This window comes from Ammodytes marinus (assembly GCF_949987685.1).
Source record: "Ammodytes marinus genome assembly, chromosome: 6".
Lineage (NCBI taxonomy): Eukaryota > Metazoa > Chordata > Actinopteri > Uranoscopiformes > Ammodytidae > Ammodytes > Ammodytes marinus.
In genome coordinates, this window is record NC_137235.1 from 2,881,816 (window position 1) to 2,909,315 (window position 27,500).

The 27,500-nt window shown below is 38.7% G+C and overlaps 3 protein-coding genes across 4 annotated transcripts in view; 2 read left to right on the forward strand and 1 right to left on the reverse strand.

Moving 5' to 3' along the window:
* Positions 1–2,642, forward strand: part of LOC307252240 (lysosomal alpha-mannosidase-like) — a gene marked incomplete at its 5' end in the record, with an annotated part of 19,754 nt that extends 17,112 nt beyond the window's left edge. Inside the window, 2 exons of the mRNA XM_080029874.1 lie at positions 1–89; positions 1,185–2,642. The exon at positions 1–89 is cut by the window's left edge and continues 14 nt beyond it. Coding sequence (XP_079886000.1) covers positions 1–89; positions 1,185–1,288 — 193 coding nt within the window. The 3' untranslated portion in view covers positions 1,289–2,642. The remainder of the gene's footprint in view (positions 90–1,184) is intronic.
* A 3,396-nt stretch (positions 2,643–6,038) lies between these two features.
* yju2b (YJU2 splicing factor homolog B) lies at positions 6,039–18,359 on the reverse strand. Of its 2 annotated transcripts, none has more exons than XM_080029690.1 (10): positions 18,280–18,359; positions 16,936–16,984; positions 15,364–15,417; positions 15,036–15,118; positions 13,858–13,913; positions 13,668–13,728; positions 11,159–11,301; positions 9,929–10,101; positions 8,600–8,738; positions 6,039–8,099 (listed from the first exon to the last, which is right to left on the reverse strand). In XM_080029690.1, exons 2-10 carry the CDS (start codon positions 16,936–16,938, stop codon positions 7,585–7,587), a joined length of 1,227 nt encoding a protein of 408 aa, XP_079885816.1. In that variant the 5' UTR covers positions 16,939–16,984; positions 18,280–18,359; the 3' UTR covers positions 6,039–7,584. The 2 variants fall into 2 exon arrangements, with proteins under 2 accessions (XP_079885816.1, XP_079885815.1); XM_080029689.1 differs by lacking the exon at positions 18,280–18,359 and adding an exon at positions 17,751–17,780.
* LOC307252118 (transcription factor IIIA-like) lies at positions 18,106–20,827 on the forward strand. Its single transcript, XM_080029693.1, has one exon. The coding sequence runs from the start codon at positions 18,187–18,189 to the stop codon at positions 19,291–19,293; it is 1,107 nt and encodes a 368-aa protein (XP_079885819.1). The 5' UTR covers positions 18,106–18,186; the 3' UTR covers positions 19,294–20,827.
* The last annotated feature ends 6,673 nt before the right edge of the window (positions 20,828–27,500 follow it).

The following is a 27,500-nucleotide window of genomic DNA, read 5'->3' on the forward strand; positions in this document are numbered from 1 at the left end:
GCTGGAGATTGTGGGCGTGTCTGAGATGAACCTCTCAGCCAATCAGTGGAGAGAAGAGATGAAGCGTTTTGATTGGACGCCACAGACAGGTACATGACACCGGCACCTGTCACTCACTTTAACTGCAATAGCTCTGAAGAGGTGTAGCAGTACGGACAAGAACCATATAATCTGCTCAAAATCCACTACCAGTAACTGAAAAACAAAGCCAGTGTTAATAATCAGCCTAGGCTCTGTAAACGGGCCCACAGTAAAATACGGACAAGAGGCAGATAATGTGGAAATATTCACTGATTTTGACAAAGTAATTTTTGTCAAGCGTTCCCCAGAAATGCCAAATTCCACCTTTTTTAAGTTTGTTTTTGTTGAGTTAAACTACATGCCTTACCTCAAAAGGTGTAACCACCACTGGAGCAGAGCTGGGTATCAGACATCAATATTGTCTTCTTTTTCACAGACCAAAATGTGTCAAAAAAAAATGTGTCTGGCATTTTCAATAAGGAATGTAGAAATGAAGATTGAAGAAAAACATATTTTTATCCGAGGAAAGGCCATTAAATGCAAAGGGGTTCTTCCTCTCTGGGAAAATGAACTACAATTAGTCTCTACATGTTCTACCTTATTTATGTATTTGCTGCTGGTTTGTAAAGACAGATCATCTAGTCATGGAATAGTGTGTCCATTTCAGAATGTATTATTGAATAATTACAGAATGACAGCATGCTATGTGTTGAAGTTACTGTAAGTTTGTTTTAGTTGAGTTAAACCTGCAGTGTGTAGAATTGTGTTTTATTTCCTAGCAGATTTTGTAGAAAGTAATTATAATATCCATAAGTACATTTAATTTAGTGCATAATAGCTGAAAACATTTTTTTTAATTATTATTTTTTCCCATAGAAAGGGTCTCATATATGTCAATATTTCTGCATATTTTGGACCAAGGCCTAGTGCCGCCATCTTGAAAGTGTCATAGTTGGAATGTCATCAGGTGCATTGTTTGAAATTTAGAATTGTTCTTGTCCTTGAAGGCCACTGTAGCTTCTGTTATTATTCAAAAGGGTTGGGGTTACCCAGGGAGCGCTGCATTCTAGAACTTTGTAGAACTTTCTTGATGATGTCATATTACACACTGCACCTTTAACTAACATGCTTTACCCGTCTGTTTGTTTGTCTGTGTTCTCTAGGTGAGAAGCCCCTGCCCAAGCGGTCAGGAGACCCCTCGGTCTGGGAGGTGACCCTCAGGCCGATGGAGATCAGAACCTTCCTGCTCAGAGTCAACCTGCGATAGCCAATCACAAGCCTCGGCCAGCCTGCGATAGCCAATCACAAGCCTCGTCCAGCCTCCAATAGCCAATCACAAGCCTCGGCCAGCCTGCGATAGCCAATCACAAGCCTCGGCCAGCCTGCGATAGCCAATCACAAGCCTCGGCCAGCCTCCGATAGCCAATCACAAGCCTCGGCCAGCCTCCGATAGCCAATCACAAGCCTCGGCCAGCCTCCGATAGCCAATCACAAGCCTCCAGGTTTTTATTGGGGGAAGTTGCAGATGAAATTCCATTCAAAGTTCCTGCTGCCTTTTGCTAAAGTGGGGACATTTCTTCACCAGTAGGAAAATATATGGACAGTTGAGATTTTTTTTTTTTTTTTAAACACAATGTCAAACTTTGTTCTCATGGCTTGATTTCAAGTGTGAACGCACAGGGACGGACACAACATAATGAGATTTTTTAATTTTGTTTTAACACAATGCGAAGCTGTGATGTCACGGATTGTTTTTAAGTGTGAACGATTATGAATAGACCAAATCAGATCAAATGAACGGTCAGACTTAATAACGGAGATTTTTTTATTTAATTTTTTTAAACCCAGCTATGATTTAGAATGTTTTTATGATCAAGAAAGTCTCTCTGTGAACAGTCTCCCTCCAATCTTAAAGTGTGTTATTCCCTCTCCGAGACACTAAGGTTGCGTCCCGAATGGCATACTTTCTACTATATAGTATGTAGAAAAAAGATTTAGGATGTCCCGATTCTTGTGGCCAGATTTAGGATGGTTAGAAGTACCCGGATGTCCTACTTCATGCGGCCAAGATTGTTAGTGTTGAAAAGTGCATCCTATTTGGGCGATTCTGACCCACAATCCAGTGCGCACGTGAAGTGAAGTGACGTAACATCGACGAAGCCTCCATATGAAAACAAATGGGGATGCGACGGATATAAAAGCAAGAGGCAAGATCAAGGCGCAATGTTATGATGAAATAAGAGAGAAAAGTATGTCCCAATAGTATGCCTACTGCATCCTAACTAGATTCTTTTTATCGTCGGATGTAGTATGTAGAATAGAAAAAAGAAAGAGTATGCGATTCGGAACGCAACCTAAGTTTTTACCATGACTTTTGCTGAAGCTGCCTTTTCTGCTGCCTACATAACAGTAATACAAAACATTTTCTTTTAATTATTTTTCATAATTTGTTTGCCTTAATACTGCCTAAAGACAGATTCTTACTACAAGTCAAACTGGTGCCAACTTGAACTGACTGGCAGAACAGACATTACACTTCTTGCACAATGTGTAAATACTTTGAACATGATTTTATACTGATCACAAAGCAGCTGATAACAATAAAGATGATTTTTCATACAGTTTCACCCTCACACAATCTGATGCTTTTTTCTATTTAAAGGTGCACTGAGGAACTTTAGCAGTGTTTTGTAGTGTTTTTACCACACCAGCTGTAGTTCCTGGGTGAGCGTATATACCCATGACAAAGGCCTTAAGAAAAACTATATAAAAATGGCCTGGTCTCGTTTGCTGTTACATGTCATTTATTATGATCAGAGTAAAAACGAGATTGTTTCAGAAATATAAAAAAAGTTCCTCATAGCACCTTTAAGATGTGTTGCGACACTGCACTGCCCCTTTACCTGTAACATTTAAAAAGTAGTTTAATAAAAAGTAATGTATTTACATCAATTAAGGCGAGAAACTGCAGGTTGAAAGGGTAACATGTTACAACCTGAATAGCATTACACTTTGCTGGTTCATTACTTACATTAGAAAAACGATTTTATCTACCTATGTCACCACATTAATGCACTGCGGTCTTCAAGCAGCAAGTTATCTAGCATCATCTCAGATCCATAAGTGTGATAAAACATGATAAAAACCATCAAAACAGACATTGGGAAGGATTTGTACCTGCTCCGCCATTGTAGGCGCATACACATTCACCCATCTGTTGCTCTGGCGTGCACCGGCAGTGAGACCATGAGTGAGACGGGTTTCGGTTTGTAGCGTTTTCTCTTCTGATTGGATAAAAATGTTGGGATCCTCCAATAAGTTTATTTGCCGATTACATGCAAAGCAGCTGACTGAGAGATCGGCTTTATGAAACGCGCACATTATGTAAGTGATCACTGTATGAATAAAGAGCGATTTAACACTTATATTAACATAAATAAACCGCTTACTTCACTCTGCCGGTCATTACTTACATTTAGACCAATTATTGTATCACAATTTCAGAAATGTTTGAGTTGAATGTTAATTTGCCAATATGTTATTTATGCATGAAAACATTTATATATCTTTAGAAATCTAGGTGTTGGATGAAGCCAGACTTAAAATCTTTATTTCGTTTTGACAAAGTTTTACAGAACAGATGGGATTGATACAGCCCTTTTTTCATGTTATGAATAACAAAATACTATTTACAGACAATTAACGTATGAAATAAAAACATCCTTCTGTAATAACCTTTTAAAATAGTGCTAAGAATGACTATGGACATTTAGTTGATGTAGGAAGTTGACATTTTTGGTTCAGAGAATTTAAAGAAAAAAAAACTAATGTTGAGATAATGGCTGCCCTTTTATTCATACTAGTATGAAAGAATTTTATGGACGCAAAAATAGACAAACATCTCAAAATTGACTAGTGCTAGAAAAAAATACGGTAATCTTTTTGCCTATCTAACCCTAAAAACAGACACAACCTTACAGCTACAATTTGAAGTTAAATGCTTGTTGGGATACATTTAATTGTAGATCCTTAAAGCAGGTTCAGCCTAAATAGTTGAAAAAAATATCAACTCCGGGAAAAATTAAGAGACCAGTCTGGATTTTTCTTCAATCTTCATCTCTACATTACTTAATGGAAATGCTCTCAATGACAAAAAAATGTATTGGAATCTGGTAGAAATGTTGTCAGTAGTTCATATTATAAAACCAAAATGTTCATTCTACTCAAACATATGCCTATAAATCGTCAAACAAGACACAGAAACATTTGGAGTGGTCTCTTAATTTTTTTCCAGAGCTGTATATGAAAAGGAATTTGACCAAAATAACAACAAATGAAAACATGTGGAGCGAGAGAGAGAACTTTATTTGACTGGAAGAGCAGCCCAAAAATACAAAAAAAAAAAATCTAGCTCACGACTGACCACTGGATATGTTCTGTTCTGCTTATTTACAGTTTCTAGGTTTTGTCCAAAAAAATCCCAAAAACAATTTGAGTTGATGTAAAAATCATATTTGCAAGGAGTCGCTGAAGATTCAACTTGTCAAATCGCCAGGTCCTGTTTTAGAGCGTCGAGGCCAGCTCGTTGTGAGCGGTTGCAGTTGCGTCTCGTTGCGAGGCGAATCTTTTGGTCTGAACTGGGCTTCTGAAGACAAACCCTGCGTTCCAAATCACATACTTTTTATTTTTTCTATTCTGCATCCGACTGTAAAAAGAATCTCGTTAGGATGCAGAAATATCAAACTGGGTGCATAACACTGTGGAACATATTATGGATCCTACAAAACATTTCTTAAATGTCAAACCTGTGGAAAATGTATTAACCCATTGATGCCTGATGCTGCGCGACAGACAGGAGATACATGTTGCGTTGCGCAGCATCAGGCATCATAATAGAGGGCCGGTTTTAATCCTCCAAAGATATATATATATAATATAATAGAATATATAATAGAATATATTATAAAGCAAAGACGACAAAATAATGTCAAAGACTCATTTGAATGTAAAAGGCTTTATTTTGATGTGTGGGTGAGTTAGCAGACTGGAGCATATCTGTGACAGCTGTACTCATACTACACATATTTGAAGTGTCACTGTCTTTGTTTTACTAGAGGAGCTGTTAGGGGACAAATCTCAATGTGCCAAAAACCTGATTATTCCAGGTGAAGTTGAAGATCGTTGCAACAATTTGAACAATTCAGGAAACAAACTCAACTTATACTCAAACACAAATGTAACTTCTTAACACAGTATTTTACATTTGAGTTTACAAGAAGACGAGCTGTTGACAGTTTTATCAACAGATCACATGTGTTCAATCTAAAAAATGGCTCTGCATAGATCTAATTAAAGCTGGGGTATGTGATTTCTGATTGGTCAAAGTTAACATGAGCTGTACACTTTGACCAATCAGAGCAAGGCTCCGATTCTCTGTTCTTATTGGCTGTTGGGACTGTCCATTCACTTTGGCACGACTTTGTTGGTGTAGTAGAGCGTGTCAGGGAGGGACCATAGGGGAGGGACTAAAGAGAACAAGTGGAGCGGTTGAGGTATTTGGTTTCGAATTTCTATCCCAACTGCTATTTTCTCCCCAAATCCTCCACCCCAGCTTTAACAGGTTGAATCATCAGGACATATTTATGATAATGTGTTCCACAGGATACTTGAAATTAATTAGTTGAATAATTACATATTCAACAAATTTTATTTAGGAAACCAGAACATTCACATTTTGACAGGTGAGTTAACCACTAAAGGTTTTTCTCACAAGAGGACACACTTAAAGGCCTACTTCACCGGTTGGAATATGAAGGTGTATTGAACTCGGAGATCCTATGAAGTATGAATGTGCAAACAAAATTGAAATCGGATCATCCTAGCCTGAGAAAAGGCAGAAAGAGTGTTTTATGGTCTCACTGTCTAACCCTACATTTCTCTTTCTGTGACGTCACAGAAAGAGAAATGTAGGGTTAGACAGTGAGACCATAAAACACTCTTTCTGCCTTTTCTCAGGCTAGGATGATCCGATTTTTAAAAAAAATTGCACATTTATACTTCATAGGATCTCCGAGTTCAATACACCTTCATATTCCAACCGGTGAAGTAGGCCTTTAAGGTGGAGTCAGTGATACTGGAGAACGCTCATCAAAATGAGTGAATGCCTCCTTGTGATCTGCTGCCTGTCCGTAATGTGTGTGTGTTGAAAAGAAAATACGATATTAACACACAGTCTAGGCTCTGTAAACTGGTATGTAAACAGAGGGGGACAACCGTAGCTATAGCAACATGCAACGTCTACAGAGCCTAGGCTGTATATTAACTAGGGCTGTCAAACGATTAAAATTTTTAATCAGATTAATCACAGGATTCTGTGGATTAATCACGATTAATCACGATTAATTTTACCATTCGAAATATGCCCGAAAAATTCGAATTTTCTCTGTATATTGTTGTAAAGATAAAGGACAGAAGGTGGATGTACATTTAAAATTTGAATTTTTATTAATTGCAAATCCAAATGATGGTTTTAATACTAAAAATAGATTTAAATCAAACTAAAATATATACCTACCACACCATAATTCAATTGGTCTGTCTCTTTACTATGTCTTTGGGCAAATATAGGCTATATAATGGCATTTATTTGGTGAATCTATAGGTTGTGCATTCTTGAATACAACTTGATTACAGTCCGCGGTGTGTGTGTGTGTGTGTGTGTGTGTGTGTGTGTGTGTGTGTGTGTGTGTGTGTGTGTACGCGCGAACACGTCCTAGGGGACTGTTCATTTGTGCCAGGAAGCCAACGTTATGTTGATGTCTACTCACACACACCTCTGAAAACTGCAGACGTTTGTGTCTTCGCGGGCTCTGAACAGAGCGGACAATGTTTCTCCTCCTGTTGCTCCCGACATCAACTGTCACCCGCGGCAGTTGATTTTATATAGGCTACTATCTATGCCCCCGACACAGACGTGACCATTAGCAGTTTAAAACACGGCATGGGCTAGCGTGCTGTGATGTTTGGCTGCGCGCAGCTACTGATCCTGGGTCAGCTGCAACGTTTGAGTGGCTCCGCGGCAGTTGATTTTATATACTATCTATGCCCCCGACACAGACGTGAGCAATAGCAGTTTAAAACACGGCATGGGCTAGCGTGCTGTGATGTTTGGCTGCGCGCAGCTACTGATCCTGGGTCAGCTGCAACGTTTGAGTGGCTGTAGTACAGAGCCGCTGGGATGTACGGGGCGGATCAATCTGCACATGCGTTAATTTGCGATAAAAAAAATTAACGCATTAATTCCAGAAATTAATCACCTTGCGTTAACGCGATAATTTTGACAGCCCTAATATTAACGCTTGACTTTTATATTTTTTCAGCGCGCACACAGTATACGGATAAGTAGCAGATCATGAGGAGATATTCACTGATTCTGACTAAATGATTTTGACAACAAGTGTTCTCCTCTATTGCTGACTGCACCTTTAACATTGCCCATTACACCTCCATTAAACAAAAAAAAAAAACACCAACTTTCCCATTTAGCTTATAATTCAAATTCCATCATTGTCCCGGGTCTGAATCCGAGTCGCTGTAGTCTGCAGCCAGGGACGAGAGCGCTCCTAAACTCCCCTTCCCACAATCCTTTGCGTTCGTCAGTCCTCCATTGACTTCTTCTGCGATTTTCACATGCGTCTCCTTACACCCACTATCATCTGGCTCTGTGACCTCGTGTCCTAATTGTGTCGCCGCTAAACTTGGCGCTTCGACTCTGCTTCCGCCCTCAGAATTAGAAATCTCCCCGTTACATGTGCGTGTTGCAGGGAGTGATTGTCTGCGAGTGACGGTAGCGCATGGTTCAGTTTTGACGGCCAGCAGCAGCTCCCCTCCACTGGTGCGTTTTCGGATGAGGGCGCCCTGTGTTGAGCCCAGGGCTTTGGCTACGGCGGCCTCCTTCCCTTGCTGGCTCAGTTTTTGGAGCAGACTGCCGGCGGGACTCCCGGGTGTGATCGAGGGCGAGACGAACCACGAACGGGACGAGATCTGTTTACGCTTGCTGTGCTGCCGGTCGTCATAGGCTGAGCAGGGAGGAATGAAGAGGACATCGTTAGTGTTAGAAATCAAACTTTGCTGTAGTACATATATTTATATTAAATAATCAACGTTTTAGACAATTTTCACTTTGCAAAGGAGAGTGTTTTATCTCTTTAGAATTGATAGTATTGTGGTTAGTTAGCCATATTTAAAGGGCTAGAAATTAGAATAAAATGTGGTAGAGATCAAGTAAATAAAATAAAAATACATTTTATTGTTTGTCTGTCGTAACAGATCTGTATGTAGTATATCTTAAAAAAAGCTAATCAGCCCAGTTTGAAAATGTATTTGAGAAGCCAGTGTTAGTTAGGCTCAGGTTGGTTGTGTGTGTGACTTACAGTCCTCTGTGTGTGTGTGTGTGTGTGTGTGTGTGTGTGTGTGTGTGTGTGTGTGTGTGTGTGTGTGTGTCACAGTCCTCTGTCTGTCTGTCTGTCTGTGAGTGAGTGAGTGAGTGAGTGAGTGAGTGAGTGAGTGTGTGTCTTACAGTCCGGTGCCTGGTAGGTGAGCAGTGCAGCCAGTTTCTTGTCCTCTTCCTTCTCTGGCAGTAGAGGGATGGACAGGTTGGTTCTCATCCTCACCACGTTGTCTTTCTCCTCCTGATCAGCCTTTACTTTCTTCTCCGTCTGCAGCGACAATTAAAGCAACGCCATGTATCAGTGACACAATGCAATACAGTCTCATAACATGTCAAGATATTAGAAAGAAGTCTGAAACTGGTGTTGGAGTTTCAGTGGGTTGTAAAGAACAAAACACATTAGAATAATATAGTGGTGCTGAAGATTTGCAGGTTAATGTTATAACATTTTATTTTATTTTAAAAAGGTGCAGTGTGTAATATGACATCATCAAGTAAGTTCTACAAAGTTCTAGAATGCAACGCTCCCTGGGTAACCCCAACACTTTTGAATAATAACAGAAGCTACAGTGGCCTTCAAGGACAAGAACAATTCTAAATTTTAAACAATGCACCTGATGACATTCCAACTATGACACTTTCAAGATGGCGGCACTAGGCCTTGGTCCAAGATATGCAGAAATATGGACATATACGAGACCCTTTCTTAGGGAAAAAATAATAATTCAAAACATTTTTTTCAGCTTTTATGCACTAAATTAAACGTACTTATGGATATTCTAATTACTTTCTACAAAATCTGCTAGGAAATAAAACCCAAAATTCTACACACTGCAGGTTTAAGTGCGTTAATCTTTATAAAGGGAAAATCTGACTCACACAATGTTGAAGTTTTACAAACATTAAAAAAAAAAAAACCTTGTGCAAGATTCAAAGAGAATCTTATATACTTTTTTTATTAAAGTATTATTTCTTGGGAAGGTCGTGGGTTGCACACAGAAGCAGTCACTGTCATAAGGGCACAAGGGTCATTGATTAGCCTGGTGCTACCAGACCATCGTACTTCATTTCATTTGTACAGAAGGTCTGGCAGTGCTGTAATGGCAAACGTTCACTCATGGAGGCGGGTGTCTGTTAAAGTTTAAAACTATTGGATCTGCCCAGTGCCACTCTGGATTAGCCAACCAATCGCATAACGTTTGGTCGTCACGTGTGTCATGAGCCGGCTTCTGGCAACTGAAACTGGAGCGCGACTTCGACGTCATCGTTCTCAGCCACTCCCTCTGTTCGCTGATTGGACCGGCTGTCGAATCTCCGGCAAAACTGGGAAATGGGCTGTACACCCAGACTGACTACTGAAGGGAAAATAAAATTTGGCCGGAAGTAGGCGGGCGGGCGGAGCCAGGCTATTGATAGCATTAATACATATTTTACACACAGTTGCAGTGCCTGTCATACCCTGAACTTCCTGCGGAGGGAGCTGTTGAGTTGGAAGTCGTCCTTCCAGCTGGACTTGTGGTCCTGGATCTCAGAGAGAGACGGCAGAGCTTTCCTCATCTTCTCCTTGTCTTTCCCACTGTGGTCCAGTTTAAACATGGCGTCCGTCTCAAGCTTCTCCTTATCCTGCCGCTCTGTACGGAGAGATGGAGGAGAGAGGGATTGTTGTTAGAGTGATTAAGACTGTTCATGTGGAAGAGAGATGGAAGAGAGAGGGATTGTTATTTTTTTCAGTTCAGTTTCAGTTTATTTCGATCAAAACATATTCACAACATTACTTACATAAGTTAAAAAAATAAAATAATAAAAAACACAAAATAACACAAAGTTGTCATCGTAATTTATATATTAATTTCTTATAAATAGTTTTGATCGAAAAGGTGTAGGCTGAAGCCTTAGCTTATTGCGCCTACCCTTTTTACATTATGTTTATTTATTCATTTTTCGTTGGTCCCTCAGGATCTTATTTAATTATTATATATATATATATATATTTGTTTTTAATAATTTGTTTGATAGTTATTGTAAATATTATTGCTATAATTAATTCCTGTATATGTTAATTAGAGTGATTAAGACTGTTCATGTGAAAGAGAGATGGAAGAGAGGGGGATTATCAGGAGGCAAAAAAAAACAGAAGAAAAATGTGTGTTTGTGAAAAAATTAACAACTTTTAAAAGGTGGAGTCAGCGATTCTGGAGAACGTGTGTTTGTCAAAATCTCTTTTTTTGGAAAATCTGTGAATATTTCCTCACAATCCGCTACCTGTCTGTACACATACACTCTCTGTACAATACACAGTCTAGGCTCTGTAAACGGGCATGTTGCTAGCTATGGTCGGCCCCTTTGTTTACATACCAGTTTACAGAGCCTAGGTTGTGTATTAACACTGGACTTTTGTTCAGAGCACACTCAGTACAGACAGGTAGCGGATCATGAGGAGATATTCACTGATTTTGACAAAGTGATTTTGACAACAAGCGTTCTCCAGAATCACTGACTGCACCTTTTAAAAAAGAACATAAAGACATTAACAGGTTGAGACGATCAAGATATATAAAAAAAAAAAGACTTCAGTGTCATTGTTATGGCACGGTTTTTCCAGCATATATTGCACCTTCATAAAATACCATAGCGAATTGAGCGAAGCCTTTTATTTTGACAATGATAATAACTATCCAAATCCTTTACCTGTGGTGAGGATCTGCTCGTTCTCAGCCATGTCCCAGCGCTCCTCCTTCCTGTTCGCTCCGCTGATGATCAGATAGTCGCAGGTGGCCGGGTCCGTCTGCATCTCGATGTAGTTCACACACAGGTGGCACTTCATCCTGAACCTGGTGGGCAAGACAATAAAGGTTAAATGGTAAATGGACTTGACTTATATAGCGCCTTCTAGCCGATTTTCTCAGCCCCAAAGCGCTTTACATATCTTACCACATTCACCCATTCACACACACACTCATACACCGGTTAAAAATAAATCTGAAACTGTGTGAAGAACAAAACACATTAGAACAATATAGTGGTGCTGAAGATTTGCAGGTTTCTGTTATAACATTTAATTTAATTTAAAAGTAAAACTCGATATAAAACTATTATAGCTAAAGGAGGTGAAAAAGTATGATTTAGGTCTTCCATTTTAACTTAAACCTGCAGTGTGTAGGATTTGGGGTTTTATTTCCTAGCAGATTTTGTAGAAAGTAATTGTAATATCCATAAGTACATTTAATTTAGTGCATAATAGCTGAACATTTTTTTTTTTATTATTATTTTTTCCCTTAGAAAGGGTCTCATATATGTCCATATTTCTGCATATCTTGGACCAAGGCCTAGTGCCGCCATCTTGAAAGTGTCATAGTTGGAATGTCATCAGGTGCATTGTTTAACATTTAGAATTGTTCTTGTCCTTGAAGGCCACTGTAGCTTCTGTTATTATTCGAAAGGGTTGGGGTTACCCAGGGAGCGTTGCATTCTAGAACTTTCTAGAACTTTCTTGATGATGTCATATTACACACTGCACCTTTAAGTTTTGAAGACACTTTCATGTGGGTTTTTCTGTCATTTGAAAGATGGAGTCAGTGATTCTGGAGAAGGATTGATGCCAAAAATAATGTTTTATCAAAATCAGTGAATGAGAAGATGCATTTAAAAGAAAGCTGGTGGTTATACACAGTCTAACGCGCCCCACACACATCCTGCGTCTACCTCTGGAGCGCGTCGCGTTACCTTACTGCTGCGTCTCTCGGACTTTTCTCGGACACACATGCAACGTCTCAGCAGCTGCTGCTGCAGCGCTGCTTCTAAAAGCCCTATCTTTCTACATAGAGTTTTCATAGATAATTCCCATTAAAAATTAAGTTCTTTCATGTCATCTATGATGCATATGATTTATATTGAGTCTGGACAGTAATCCGTGCGCCCCATTGCCATTTTTTTTCTTTTTTTTTGCCATATTTTCGCTGGTTGGAAGTTTTATTTTGAAGGGGACACACCAGGAAATGGTGAAACTACAGCGAAAGCTGCCAGTATGAAGTCAAAATGACTCTCAGCAGAGTATTTCAAAAATCACTTTACTGATTTATACGGGAGAGAGAGAGGGGGGTGTGGTCGGGGAAGAAGAAGGCCGTAGACACAGATAGAGCAACGGAAAACTGTTGCGCTCATCATGATCTTTTTTTATTTCTTCACTATATTGGATCTCTATATGTGTCATTTATCCAAAAATGAAATGCCAGAACTAATAGAAAATTAGGTTTTAAATCCCTCGGATTTTGATTGCACAATTAAATCGTGAAATAAAGGGATTATTCGCGTATACGACTGAGGGATGTTTTATTTTGAAATAAACACACCGGGTAAACGTGTAACTAGAGTGAATGCTGCTGGTATGACTGTCAGCAGAGTATTTCTCTATCAGTTAAAGCAGAGAGACCCGAGAGAGACGCGCAGCTCTCAGAAAAAAATAGGCGAGCCTCCTGAGGTGAAGGGGAGCGTCGCTGCAGACGTGCCTCCGACGCGCCTCCGACGCGCCTCAGCAGTGCGTCTGAGGTTGGATGTGTGCTCGCTCTACGTTGATTTCACAGTCTGTGACAAAAAGTCAGACGCAGACGCGAGGTAGACGCGCAGTAGAGGTAGGATGTGTGTGGGGGCCGTAAGCTTTTAGTTTTTATGCACCAAAAATCTGGAACAAACTCCCAGAAAACTTGAGGTCTGCTGCAACCCTCAGTTCTTTTAAATCGAGTCTGAAGACTTTTCTGTTTCCATTTTAACCTGTACTTTTTATTTAATTTAAATGTTTTACTTCTTTTCATTTGCTTTTAAATGTCTTCTAATGTGTTTTATGTATTTTAATCTTGCCCCTGTAAAGCACTTTGAGTGGCCTTGTGTTTGAATTGTGCTATAGAAATAAACTTGCCTTGCCTTGCCTCTGTGAACAGTAGGTAAACAGAAGGGCCCCACCGTAGCTAGCAATATTCCTATATCATATACAGAGCCTAGGTTGTGTATTAACATGAGATTTTTTTTTCAGCGCACACAGTGGGGATAGATAGCGGATCTTGGAAAATATTCACTGATTTTGCCAAAACAAATTTGACGTCAAGCATTCTCCAGAATCTCTGACTGAGAAACAGTAAACTAAACCGCACAGCTAAGTGTGATCAGTAAGAGTGTGTGTGTGTGTGTGTGTGTGTGTGTGTACCTGTAGATTGGCGTGGTGTAGTACATTCCCTCTTTCTTCTTCTCAGCATTGTAGCGGACGCCTGTTCACGCACAACACCGGTGTCACGGAAATAAAAGTACCATGTTTCAAACTCTGACTGAAAATACCTTGCAGGAGACTCAAGGACTGAGTCAAACTGAAAGGCTAACGTTTGTATCTTTAGACTTACCCATGCCGATGTGATTTTTGCAGCCATCGCACCAGATGTTGTAGGGCATCTCAAACCTGAGTGGAGACAGTTAAACCGTTAAACCATGCATCTAGGTTGGGTGTGAATGGAAAAACCCACTGTTGATAGTGTTAGGTAAAGGTATAGCATTTTATGTTTCATAACACTTCATTCAAAAAAATGGCAATTAATTGTAAATGATAGGAATTGACTGTTCTACATTGCTTCCTTCGTTATATTTTGACAACACTTATCTGTGGTAGTAAAATCCTTTGCATAGAAGATACAAATGTACTTAGCTATTACTACCACTTATTCTTATTTTTATACTCTTTTTTATTTGCTTGTTATAATGCTATCCTATTATATATATATTTGTTTTTATTGAAGAAGCTGACTCAAGAATCCCAATGTACCTGTACTGTCTTGTACCTGTGCAAATGGCAATAAACATTCTATTCTATTATATTATATTTGAGCAATTGTGCCCGGCATTGGCTTGTATTCATTTCATTTCATTTAACTTTTATTTATCCTCGAGAGACCAATTGAGGGGTGACCCTCATTTACAATGACGTCGAGTTCAAAACAAATTCAAAACAACAATACAAACAAAATATTCAATGCAAATACATCAAATACACAACAAGTGAAGAGAAGAGAAAACAAAACGATTGAAACATTTACAAAGTGGTGAAGAGAGGCAGCAATTAAAAGGCTTAAAGTACAATATAGTCTAATTAAAACAGTTACAAGTAGAGTTTGGCAGATCCAAGATAGTCTGTTTAAATTGGCCAAAGGATATGAATGTATTTAGTTTAATTTGTAGCTGTAAGTTGTTCCAGGAGTCAGGTGCACTGAAGCTAAAAGCTGTCTTTCCCAGCTCAGACCGGGCTTGTGGGACATAAAGCATGAGCATGTCAGTGGAGCGGGTTTGATGAAGCCCATCTGAAACAAGCAGCATCTCTGTATAAATATGACTTATACATATAATTTCTAATCTCCAGCTAAAATCAGTATAATGTATATATGATTGTGTACTAATAATAATAATAATAATTCATTTTATTTATTATTTTATTTTTCAGGTCGCCTTACAGGGCAGAGTTAAAAAGAACAAAACAACAATAACAACAAACAAGACAAATGTAAACAATGTACACAGGTGGGGAGCTAACCTGATGATGAGAATGCCCTGGGACAGCTTCTTGGCCCTCTCCCGTAGAGCGTGGGTTCCATGGTAACCGTTGAGGGATCCATGCTGGAAACAAAAAAAAACAATTATGGAAAATGTAATTCAGTATCTTTACAAAAAAGTGTTACTGAAAAGACTGACACTCTGGTTTGGGTGATCGCACACACACGCACACGCACACGCACACGCACACGCACACGCACACGCACACACACACACACACACACACACACACACACACACACACACACACACACACACACACACACACACACACACACACACACACACACACACACGCACACACACACCTTGACCGGATCGAAATCTGGAGGGTAGTAATGGTTTTGTCCTTTTCTTTCTCCCTGTAGAGAAAAACAAAGTGCAGAATAATTTGTTAGCAACTAGTACAATAAATTATGTATTTAATCAAACAGTATATCCTTGTGATTATTTGTATCTTAAGGCGAGACACGGCAGGCAAAAACATCGTTTTTTTAAGCACTGGTCAATTTTGAGATTTGTGTCTATTTAGCTTCCATAACATGTCTTCTTTCATACTAGTATGGATAAAATGTCCAAAATATACGTTTTAGGTATTTATTTTACTAAACTTTGACTGCTTGCGTCTGTATTTTGCTCCTAAATTCGTCAAAAGTGAGCATTCTAACGTAACATACAGCACCGCGACCGCTGTATGAATCATAATAACCATGGTACTGTTGGAAAGCTCTGAATCTCAAGAACAACGTTATCTGATCCAAATATGGTCATTTCCTTTGTATCAGTAACCAATCGTGAAAGTGTGAGGAGGGATTCAATGCTAGGAAAGCGACCTCATTGGCTAATGCACATTTCTGACGATGTGATTCGCTAAAAGGCATCACGTGATGCTAGCCCCGGGTAGCTCGAAAATCACAAAATAAAATGGGAAATACGTCGAAAATATGCCAAACCAAGACAAAAAAAATACTTAATCAATTGGCTACGGACATTACATGATCGCCATTTGAAGGGGAGAAGTGTTAAAGACATGTAAATCACGCCGATCACGTCGGAGAGACACAGACTGTCAGACGATCAGAGGGGAGATGGTGGGGAGAGAGAGCGTCTGTGCCGACAGGAGCAGGTTGACAGACAGTGGCTAATAATGAATGAACCACGTTTAAATTAGCATGTGGATGTAAATGTTACTATGCTATGGTTTATATATGTTAAGCAGTGGTAGGCCTATATGGCATTGAAGGGTGTAGGGCCTAATTCAATAAATTACTCTAGCTATTATCAGCAGAATTCACGTTTTTATCTTTAACGGCCGTTTTCTCAAAATGAGCTTTTTCCAATACTCTGCGAAAGATATCTCAACTTCTAGACCACTGACATCAACCAAACTTTCTATGATCATTCATAGCACTATTTTAAAGGTTTTTACAGAAGGATTTGTTAATATATTGTTAATTGTCTGATTTATGATACATTTTCCTCCTAAAAACATGCCGAAAATGCATTTCTAAGACATGTACATAGTCTTTTTTGATTTATTAAATGAAAAAAGGCTGTATCCAAAATCTGTTCTGTAAAAACTTTAGAAACTAATATGTGGTTAAAATAAAATAGAGATTTTAACTCTGGCTTTATCCAACATCTCAAAATCTTTCTCGAAAAATGACCCAAATTTACGCATAATTGGTTAAATATTGCCATATTTGCATATTTAATAAAATATTAAAGAAAAACATGTAATACAAAAAATTATTGTGTTTGTGTCAGTAATCAACTGGCAAAGTTTCATGATGATATCTATAAGTTAAAAAAAAATCCCTATTCACCTGGGGTGTCTCGCCTTAACAGACAAAGGGGAATTAAAACAAATTGTGACTTACCATGGTGACGACTGGCTGTTCACGCCAGTTAGGGATTCAGATATTTTCACTTGACAAGAAAGATAACATAGTTAATATAACGGACGCCAATACTGCACCATAATGTAACGCTATAAGTTAGGTTACATGTAAATAAACAGTTGTATAGACACCAGGGAAAAAAATCTAATGGCTCCTAGTCCTAAAAATATATACTACGTTCACTGGGAACCGTTGATGAAAATAAATGTTAAAATAATCATGTTAATTCAACAAGTTAATGTATTAGTGTTTTGTAAACCGGCACGCATCATTGAGGCTTTTAATTAATTGTCAAAATGTGTTAGTAAAGTCGGCTTATGGCATAAATCACATCACAGGCATGATTTAAACAGTAGCCACGATATAATAGGCTTTTCACCGCAGCGAACCTACAGCAGTCTAACGTTAGCTAACGAAATGTAAACAACTATAACGTGTTAACAGCGAGCTACAGAAACTACTGTATTCGTCTGAAAAGCTAACAGGTGTTCACTTAATTTCTGACGTGTATGGTCGACATACACGTTTACATTCTATAACAAGTTGGAAATAAACATTATAGGCATGATTTTTGGCGAGAAATTTGGTTTGAGTGCATCGGAGCTAAAATCGAGCTAACAACCGTTAGCAATGGCTAGTTTGTTATGAACCGTTAGCGTCATTTTCGAGCAAATATGAACAACGCGTAGCTTAATGACAACTGGAAATAGATAACATCAGTTTTAACATTTTAAATTGTCTACTTTTGTGTTTACTATTGATTAGAAAACAGGTGAAACATCCAAAAAACTTACACTGCTCTCGTAGCTATACAACTATTAGCCAATCACCACAGGGGCCGATGGGTAACGAATACGTCGTTTCCGGGTGACTTGAGTGGTGTTTTTTTAATGAATTAATTTATTTTCGGTGTTAGTGGCGTCATGAATGGCAATACGACGTTTTTTGTTGCTTTTGTAATTTTCTTTCTTTATTTATTATTATTATTTTGCCCAAGGTTAAAACAGTTAAATTACTCTCCAGACCAGTTGGTGGCAGTAATGGGCCGATTCGTTGTTTGTCCACGGTCCACTGGCAAAAATAACTCCCAACCGAAGAAGAATACGTCACGCATGTTGCAGTGGATTGTGGGAAGTACCGGTCTGACTGTTGACGAGAAAACGTGCTGAGAGCGACTAGCCCAAGATATTTTCATCTTCTACCTATTTTCTGTCGTTAAATGCCGTTAAAATGGAAAGTAAAACGGAGCCGCAAAAACGTTACATCTGCTCGTTTCCCGCCTGCCCTGCCGCTTATAACAAACAATGGAAACTGGACGCTCACCTCTGTAAACACACGGGAGTCAAGCCTCACGCGTGTGCACAAGACGGCTGCGGTAAGACCTTCTGCTCGCCTTACCACCTCGCCCGGCACCAGCTCAGTCACAGCGGCGAGAAGCCTTTCCAATGCACGGTAGGCGGCTGTACGGAAGCCTTCACCACCAATTCAAACCGGGCCAGGCACGTCACTCGCGTCCACTCGCACACAAACACACAACACGACCAAGAAGAGGAGCTCAAGAAGTACGTGTGTAAGTTTGACGGCTGTGGGCTCGAATTCAAGAAAAACAAGCAGCTCAAATCGCACGTTTGTGAGCAACACACTCAACTGCCGCCCTACCCGTGCACTTACGAGGGATGCGAGATGCGGTTTACTTTCCCCAGTAAGCTCAAGCGGCACGAGAAGGTCCACAGAGGCTACCCATGCAAAGAAGAGGGCTGTATCTTCACTGGAAAGACCTGGACCGACTATTTAAGCCACCGTAAAGAGCAACACAGGCTAATGCTCCGGTGCGAACAATGCAACAAGGTGTTTCGAGAGAACTGGCTCCTGCAACAGCATCAACACGTTCACTCTGACGTACGCGTGGTGTTCAAGTGTCCCCGGGAAAACTGTGACAGGTCGTTTACAACCGTCTTTAACCTGGAAAGCCACATCGGGTCCTTCCACGAGGAGTTGCGGCCACACACCTGCACGCACGCCGGCTGCGGGAAGACTTTCGCCATGAAGCAAAGCCTACAGCGTCACAGTGTGGTCCACAATCCAGATAAGAAGAGAATGAAGGCGGGTACAGCCAGAGCCAAGCGGTCTCTCGCGTCCAGGTTGAGTGGATTCTCTGAGACTAAAAGAGTTGTCCGTAAAAAACGCAGAGAGACTGTGACAAACACTGACGTCCCACCAAATCCCACTGGGTCTGTTGAGTTGGTGTCGCTCTTGCAAGACACGTCTTTGCTTTGTAGCCCAACGGTGGACACACAAGGACTGACGAATGCGCTGACCACACCTATGACAGTTTAGGGTCAGAATGAAGGAATCCACGCCAGTTTTATGAGGACATTGTGCACTTTGAGGAAAGCATTTATGAAATATTATGATTTCTAATTTGTTATTGGAACGGTGTAACGGTAAACAATATAATAACAGCCAAAAATTTAATATTTTTTACGTTTTATACAAGCCGATAATTTAGTAACTTGCCAATAACGTAGTCACATTTTTTGAACCAATAACATTTGCCCTTACCCGTCCCTTACTGCTACATGTCTAATCAAGTGTCATGGAAGTGTGATACTTTATAGCCAATTAATAAAAATTCAATAGTGATATAAGGATGTTATTTACATTATCAGCTCCAGTTATATGATTCTTAAAGGATGTTTTCAAACCCGACCAATAATGTATTAAAGCTGGGGTGGAGGATTTGGGGAGAAAATAGCAGTTGGGATAGAGATTTGAATCCAAATACCTCAACCGCTCCACTTGTTCTCTTTGGTCCCTCCCCTATGGTCCCTCCCTGACACGCTCTACTACACCAACAAAGTCGTGCCAAAGTGAACGGACAGTCCCAACAGCCAATAAGAACAGAGAATCGGAGCCTCTCGCTCTGATTGGTCAAAGTGTACAGCTCATGTTAACTTTGACCAATCAGAAATCATATACCCCAGATTTAACTTTTTACATTATGAGCAAAACGGTTATTTTGTTTTTGGTTCAGAAATGTTATAGAGGTTGCGTTCCGAATCACATACTTTCTACTATATAGTATGTAGAAAAAAGATTTAGGATGTCCCGATTCTTGTGGCCAGATTTAGGATGGTTAGAAGTACCCGGATGTCCTACTTCATGCGGCCAAGATTGTTAGTGTTGAAAAGTGCATCCTATTTGGGCGATTCTGACCCACAATCCAGTGCGCACGTGAAGTGACGTCACATCGCCAAAGCCTCCATATGAAAACAAACGGGGATGCGACGGAAGATCAAGGCGCAATGTTATGATGAAATAAGAGAGTAAAGTATGTCCCAATAGTATGCCTACTGCATCCTAACTAGATTCTTTTTATCATCGGATGTAGTATGTAGAATAGAAAAAAGAAAGAGTATGCGATTCGGAACGCAACCTAAGTTATTGGCAAGTAACTAAATGATCAGCTTTATTACATAACATTTTTTTTATTGGCAATTACAACATTCATAACTGCTACGGAAGTCCTTGTGTAAAGTAACTTTTCTAAAAGTCTAATGCGCTCCTTATGTTGGACTGACACGTTTCATGTTTGGTTATTTTTAGGCTGAAACCTAAAGGAATTAATTGCCAGCTGAAATGATTTATGAAAATACGTCTTGTGAAAAAATTAAGAAAATGTCCATCCTCGTTTTCTGTCCTTCTAGTTGTTGTCAAATACAGTATTTTCCGTCGTAAAACAAATTGATTGATTTTTCTGGATCCATTAAGTCCTCTCTTTGTGCCATTTGTATTAAGAGAAAATATATATTGTAAAGCTATCGAGAACATTTTCTATTGTAAAATATGAAACAAATATATCCATATAAATGTGCAGGAAGACTTGTTTAAATAAAAGCCTGTGGATGCATTGATTGAAGTATTTTGTGTCTTATTTATATTTAGTTATTTTAAATCAGTAAACCCTGATATAGTATTCTGTCTTTTTCTTAAAACAAGCCTTGTCCCACTTCTTATATATATTCTAATTTACTACACTTACAGTTATCTTAAACATACACTGCATTAAAGTGGGAGTCAGCGATTTTGGAGTTGTCTTGTCAAAATCTGTATTGCTCCTCACACTGCTACCTGTCTACTGTGCGTGTTGAAAAAAATCCAGTGTTAATACACAGCCTAGAATCTGTAAATGGGCATGTTAGCTACGGTGGGCCACCTTTCTTTATACACCCTCTTACAGAGCTCAAGTTGTATATTTAAAATTAGATCTGCCAAACTCTACCTGTAACTGTTTTAATTAGGCTATATTGTACTTTCACCCATTTCATTTCATTTTAATTGCTGCCACTCTTCACCACTATGTAAATGTTTCAATTGTTTTTTTGTTTTTTTTCTTCTCTTCACCTGTTGTTGTGTATTTGATGTATTTGCATTGAATATTGTGTATGTATTGTTGTTTTTCCTTGGAATTTGTTTGAACTCGACGTCATTGTAAATGAGGGTCACCCCTCAATTGGTCTCTCGAGGATAAATAAAAGTTAAATGAAAAAAAAATTAAATTAAAGATTGGTTTTCAGCGCACACACAGTATGGACAGGTAGTAGCGCATCTTGAGGAAATATTCACTGATTTTGACAACAAGCGTTCTCTGATCACTGACTGCACCTTTACTTGCCATTAGTAATATGGGTGAAATGTTCCTGTTTCCACTTACTAACCCTTGGTTCCGAATCGCATACTTCCCTACTATTTAGTATGCCAGAAAAATATTTAGGATGTCCCAAGTATACACGCACGTCATTTGTAGTATGCTGAAAATACATAGATGCCCCACTAACTCCAATGGCATTTTGGAGTATTCGTCGTTATTCTTGACATTTCTCGACATAATGGAAAAATTAAACGTCCTTATCGGATAGTTTTTTCTCTGCTGTGGCCCTAAAACTCTTCTGTACTTTAGTATGTAGTGTAGTAAAAAGACTAAAACTCTTCTGTACTTTAGTATGTAGTGTAGTAAAAAGAAAGAGTATGTGATTTGGAACACAGGGTAAATGTGTAATGTGGTGTGTCAGCTTTATTTCATCATTGCCCAGGAGTCTGCAGCCGATTGCACTGACTTGCACATCTCTGACTGAAGGAGTGAGTGTGTGTGTTTGCGTGTGTGTGTGTGTTTGCGTGTGTGTGTGTGTGTGTGTGTGTGTGTCAGTTGAATCACCATCTTTAATGCACAGAAAATATCACAAAAACCTTCAGATTTTTGTGCCATGATGACAGACACATGGTGTAAGTTGGTGTGTCAGCGTTATGTCATTATTGTCCAGGAGTCTCCAACCAAAGGAGGCGTGTGTGTCCGTGTGTGTGTGTGTGTGTGTGTGTGTGTGTGTGTGTGTGTGTGTGTGTATGTGTCAGTTAAATCACCTGCTACTACACACAGATCACAAACCTTTTCAGATGCTTGTGCCCCGATGATGACACACGGTGGAGCATCAACAGATTTATGACAGTAAAACGGGAGCGGGAGCTGTTCGGTGTTCGGTGCGAGTTTGACATTCCGAGGTTTAAATAATAATAAATCTTCGGTGAATATTTCTCGTTCCTTTTCGGGCTGCTCCCTACATTCCTGCCCCGCTCGGCTCAGACAAACCCTACATGGAGCGACTGTCTCTGTGACCAGCCCAGCCAGGAATGCACTGAGGAATCATCCCAACCAAGTCATATAGCCTATATATATTAGCCTATTCATACAGTTAGAATGTTGAAAAATGTTGTGTATTGTTATGATAATCATTTCCGTTTTCTCTGAGAACGTGTGAGTGTGTTTCATTTAATTTAATTTTTTATTTTATTTCAGACATATCAAAAACAATACAAAACTAAATGAAAAGCACAAAAATACAACAAACAAAATGTATGTTTAAAAGACTTCACAAAAAGAAAAAAAAATTATCTGTATTGATGTGATATGCCCGAAAAGGAGCAGGAAGAAGTATACACTTATTTAATCCTACCCCTTTTCCATAGTAAAAAAATAAAAATATATAAAAAAATAAAATTATAAAAATATGTATTATATTCGCTGTGTTTGTGGAGAGATGCAGGACACTGAGTGAGTGGTCTCTCTTGTTAGTCAGGAGATTTTGCAACTTGTCATCACTTTGGTTTGAGATTTGTCAACGAACCAAACGCAAATCATTTTTAATTTTTTGCTTTTTTTATTTTATTAAACCTGCAGTGTGTAGAATTTTGGGTTTTATTTCCTAGCAGATTTTGTAGAAAATAATTATAATATCCATAAGTACATTTAATTTAGTGCATAATAGCTGAAACAAAAATGTAGAATTATTTTTCTTTCCCTTAGAAAGGGTGTATGTTCATATTTCTCCATTTCTTGGACCAAAACCAGTCGCCGCCATTTTGGAAGTGTCATAGTTGGAATGTCATCAGGTGCATTGTTTAAAATGTAGAATTGTTCTTGTCCTTGAAGGCCACTGTAGCTTCTGTTATTATTCGAAAGGGGTGGGGTTACCCAGGGAGCGTTGCATTCTAGAACTTTGTAGAACTTTCTTGATGATGTCATATTACACACTGCACCTTTAAAAGCTATAGTGCGTAACTTTTTCATATTAATGAATGTGTGTTACATTCAAACCATCGCCAAGCAAAGCAAAGATTTAGCCTTTCAACTCCACAATACTTTCTCTGTTTTTCTCGTGGCATTTACAAACTGGTGTCGCCCCCCCGACACTGGCGCAGGAGTTTAGCAAAATCCCAAGAAGTGTTTCAATTGTAGATTCTACTGCTCATTGGGTTGATGGAAGTTACACACTATAGCTTTTACTTTAGTCTTATTTGTTTGAATTAAACTTCTTCCAATATTTTTCACATACAGCGGCACATTATTTAGAATCTTTAAATGTTACAGATGTATCATACTGAAATCTAGTGATGTATAGTTCAGGCTATATTTATATGTATGTTTTTTTTCATGTTCTATTTTTGCTTCTTTGCATCAGTTTTGGCCATAACTCAGGCTGCATTTAGCACAGTCTGGAGTCATGCCTGGGCCACAGATGTCTGACTGCCTTTTTAATAGAAAAACGAAGTGATTTATTTAGTATGCTAATCTTATCCTTATCTTCAAGTACTGTAACATTTAAAAAAAAATGCATTTAACCTTTATTTATACAGGTTATCTCATTGAGACACAGTTTCTCATTCTCAAGAGAGAGAGAGAGAGAGAGAGAGAGAGAGAGAGAGAGAGAGAGAGAGAGAGAGAGAGAGAGAGAGAGAGATCTGCTTAGGACAATACAACATAAAGAAAATGACCTAAATAATTGGTGCAGCTGGTTTAAATATGGAATTATGCACATCATCAAGTTAAGAAATTATCAGGATTAAATAGGAAAAAAAGTTAGTTCTGTTGTTTACAGATAGTTATGTTTAACCTTAAACATAAAGGACATACAGTATCTCACAAAACCACAAAAGTGAGTACACTACACTCCCACACATTTTGATACAATTTAAAGTAGTCAGTGTACAACTTGAATAACAGCGTAAATTTACTTTATATTGTATCAAATCAAAGTGTCGTTTTTTAAGTGTTGTCCCATGAAAAGATATAATGAAATATTTGAAGAAATGTGAGGGGTGTACTGCACTTTTGTGAGATACTGCAGTACCGGCTAAATTCGTTTGTGTTATTATATGTTCTATTAATCTTCTACAACAGACACTTTCTATCTATGTTTATGATAGAAGGGAAAGACATACAGGAAGCAGTACATCATACCATTCTTTAAAAAAAACTAAATGTAGCCTATATGTCTGCTTCGTTCGTGACAACAAAATGAATGTGCCGAGATGCAGGAATGTGCCAGAGGAGACGGAGAGCAGGGAGGAGTGATTGTCCCTTTAAGGATCTACGGATCTACGCTGCCTTAAGAAAGATTTAAAACGGGATTAGAACACCAGACGATTGTGACATTTATATACGGAGATGAAAGCCGCCCGGAGGTTAGGAAAAAGCTGCAACATCTCTGATAAGGAATCTGGGCCATCGCTAACTCTAGCTGCCGTTGTGCCCTTGAGCAAGGCGCAAAATGCTTAAGCTGTTACTATAGGTTTGCAGCAGCAGCACTAGTGAATCTGTGAATGTTTGTGGTACAGAATACATTGTTTAACTTCTGCAGCCATTGTAAGTACATATACAATATATAATGTGTTAAACCTGCAGTGTGTAGAATTTTGGGGTTTTATTTCCTAGCAGATTTTGTAGAAAGTAATTATAATATCCATAAGTACATTTATTTTAGTGCATAATAGCTGATTTTTTTTTTTAATTATTATTTTTTTCCTTAGAAAGGGTCTCATATATGTCCATATTTCTGCATATTTTGGACCAATGCCTAGTGCATATTACACACTGCACCTTTAAGTTAATGCAAAGAAACAGTGCTTCATAGAAATAATGGATAGCCCGAGATTGCACAGGCTCCAGTATTGCACATGACAGTGACCCTAATACAGGCATCTCCTTCTTAATATTTAAATATGATATTGAAGTTCAACACATTTAGCATAGTAATGAATTAAATTCTGTAAATTATGATAAATGAATGAATGATGAATGAATGAATGATGACATCAGTTTTGACCATTGTTGTGCAGCTACAGTGGATTAAAGCGGAACATTCATTTCTTTAAATTAAATCACAATTATTCCCAGAGTGTGTTGAGACAAATCACTCAAAAACATGAATGTCAACCTCACGACGGCACAACGGAAAAAAATCAGGGGATCACAAGGTATTATGAAGGTATTATGAATGATACATCGTTTGGGAACCATGAACACGTTTTGTAGCAATCATTAGATTTTAGGATATCTTAAAGGTGCAGTGTGTAATATGACATCATCAAGAAAGTTCTACGAAGTTCTAGAATGCAACACTCCCTGGGTAACCCCAACCCTTTCGAATAATAACAGAAGCTACAGTGGCCTTCAAGGACAAGAACAATTCTACATTTTAAACAATGCACCTGATTCCAACATTCCGATTCCAACTATGACACTTTCAAGATGGCGGCACTAGGCCTTGGTCCAAAATATGCAGAAATATGGACATATATGAGACCCTTTCTAAAGGTAAAAATAATAATTCAAAATTTTGTTTTCAGCTATTATGCACTAAATTAAATGTACTTATGGATATTATAATTACTTTCTACAAAATCTGCTAGGAAATAAAACCCAAAATTCTACACACTGCAGCTTTAAAGGATGAGTAGAACCTTTTGACCTGCCGGTGGTGTTGATGACAAGATCTCTACAGTCATGATGAATCATCCTCTTGATCCCATGAATATCTGTACAAAATGTCCATGTTTTCCATGACAAAACTGCTGAAGTATTTCAATTTGGACCAACGTTTTTCCACCGATCGGCAAAGCCTCCCTAAAGCCATGACACCAGCATGACAAATAAACTCCGACACATTGACTCTATTGTGTAAAGATTAGGATTGCCTACTATCTATCCAAAGAGGAGTGCACTACTCTGTTTTAAATATGTATAATTTCTGGCCTCAATAATAAAGAGGACACTTTTTCAAACGATGGGTATCTAGATTTGTAAACATCAACAGAGTGTTTCCAGATCCTGCCAGGTTTAGCACAGTGAAAAAAAATACTGGGTGTCTATTTCCCTTATTATTCTTTTATATGATTATTTTTTCAGAGAAAATGGCTGCCACGTTCCTTCCATTCCTGTGCTCTGACAGCGCTGGATTCCAGACTGCTTCTTGAAGCCGTGGTCCAAAGGGAAGGCTGTGTATCTCTGTATTTCACCACCTATCCTCCCTCGCCTCTTTGAAGGTGGAAAGAATGTCTCAGGCCCTTTGCCCTTTAGCGTTGCTCTCCTTCTCTGTGCAAATCACCGGGAAATGGGACGTGCTCTCTGTGGGAATGTTTTCGCTTTCTTCTGGACACCTGACTAAAACAGAGCTCTTGTTGATTTTCAACAATAATTGTATAGAGAATAAGAAGCTAATATAATAAATATAATTTTTTGAGCTGTGGAAAAGGGGTAGGATTAAATAAGTGTGTACTTCTTCCTAGTCCTTTTCAGGCATATCATATCAATATATGTAACTTGTTTTCTTTTTTCTTTTTGTGAAATAATTTAAACATAATTTTTGTTTATTGTTTTTTTATGCTTTTCATTTTGTTTTGTATTTTTGAAATGTCTGAAATAAATTAAATCAATCAAACTTGTACTTAAAGGCAGTGGCGGAGTCAGGGGGGGAGGGGGGGACAGGGGGGCGACCGCAAAACACAGAATATACATTTGGTGTTTCTAATATAAAAAACAGGACTCTGAAATTAAACCTGGAGTATTTTGGAGTTAAAGTTGGTCAGATATTGAGTGGATTGGACTATAACTAGGGAAGAGTATTGCTTAAAAATACACTGTCATTCTTCATTGTAATGTCTTAATTTAGTGCCGTCTCGAAATACCTTACGGATGAAAGAATTATTGAAAT

Bases quoted from the DNA above. Each gene is read 5' to 3' on its own strand.
- LOC307252118 (XM_080029693.1), top strand. From the start codon at position 18,187: ATGGAAAGTAAAACGGAGCCGCAAAAACGTTACATCTGCTCGTTTCCC.
- yju2b (XM_080029690.1), bottom strand. The intron at 13,914-15,035 runs GTTAGCTCCCCA...GTCTCCACTCAG, and splicing joins CAGGGCATTCTCATCATCAG to GTTTGAGATGCCCTACAACA. The intron at 8,739-9,928 runs GTATGACAGGCA...TTGTCGCTGCAG, and splicing joins CCCTCCGCAGGAAGTTCAGG to ACGGAGAAGAAAGTAAAGGC.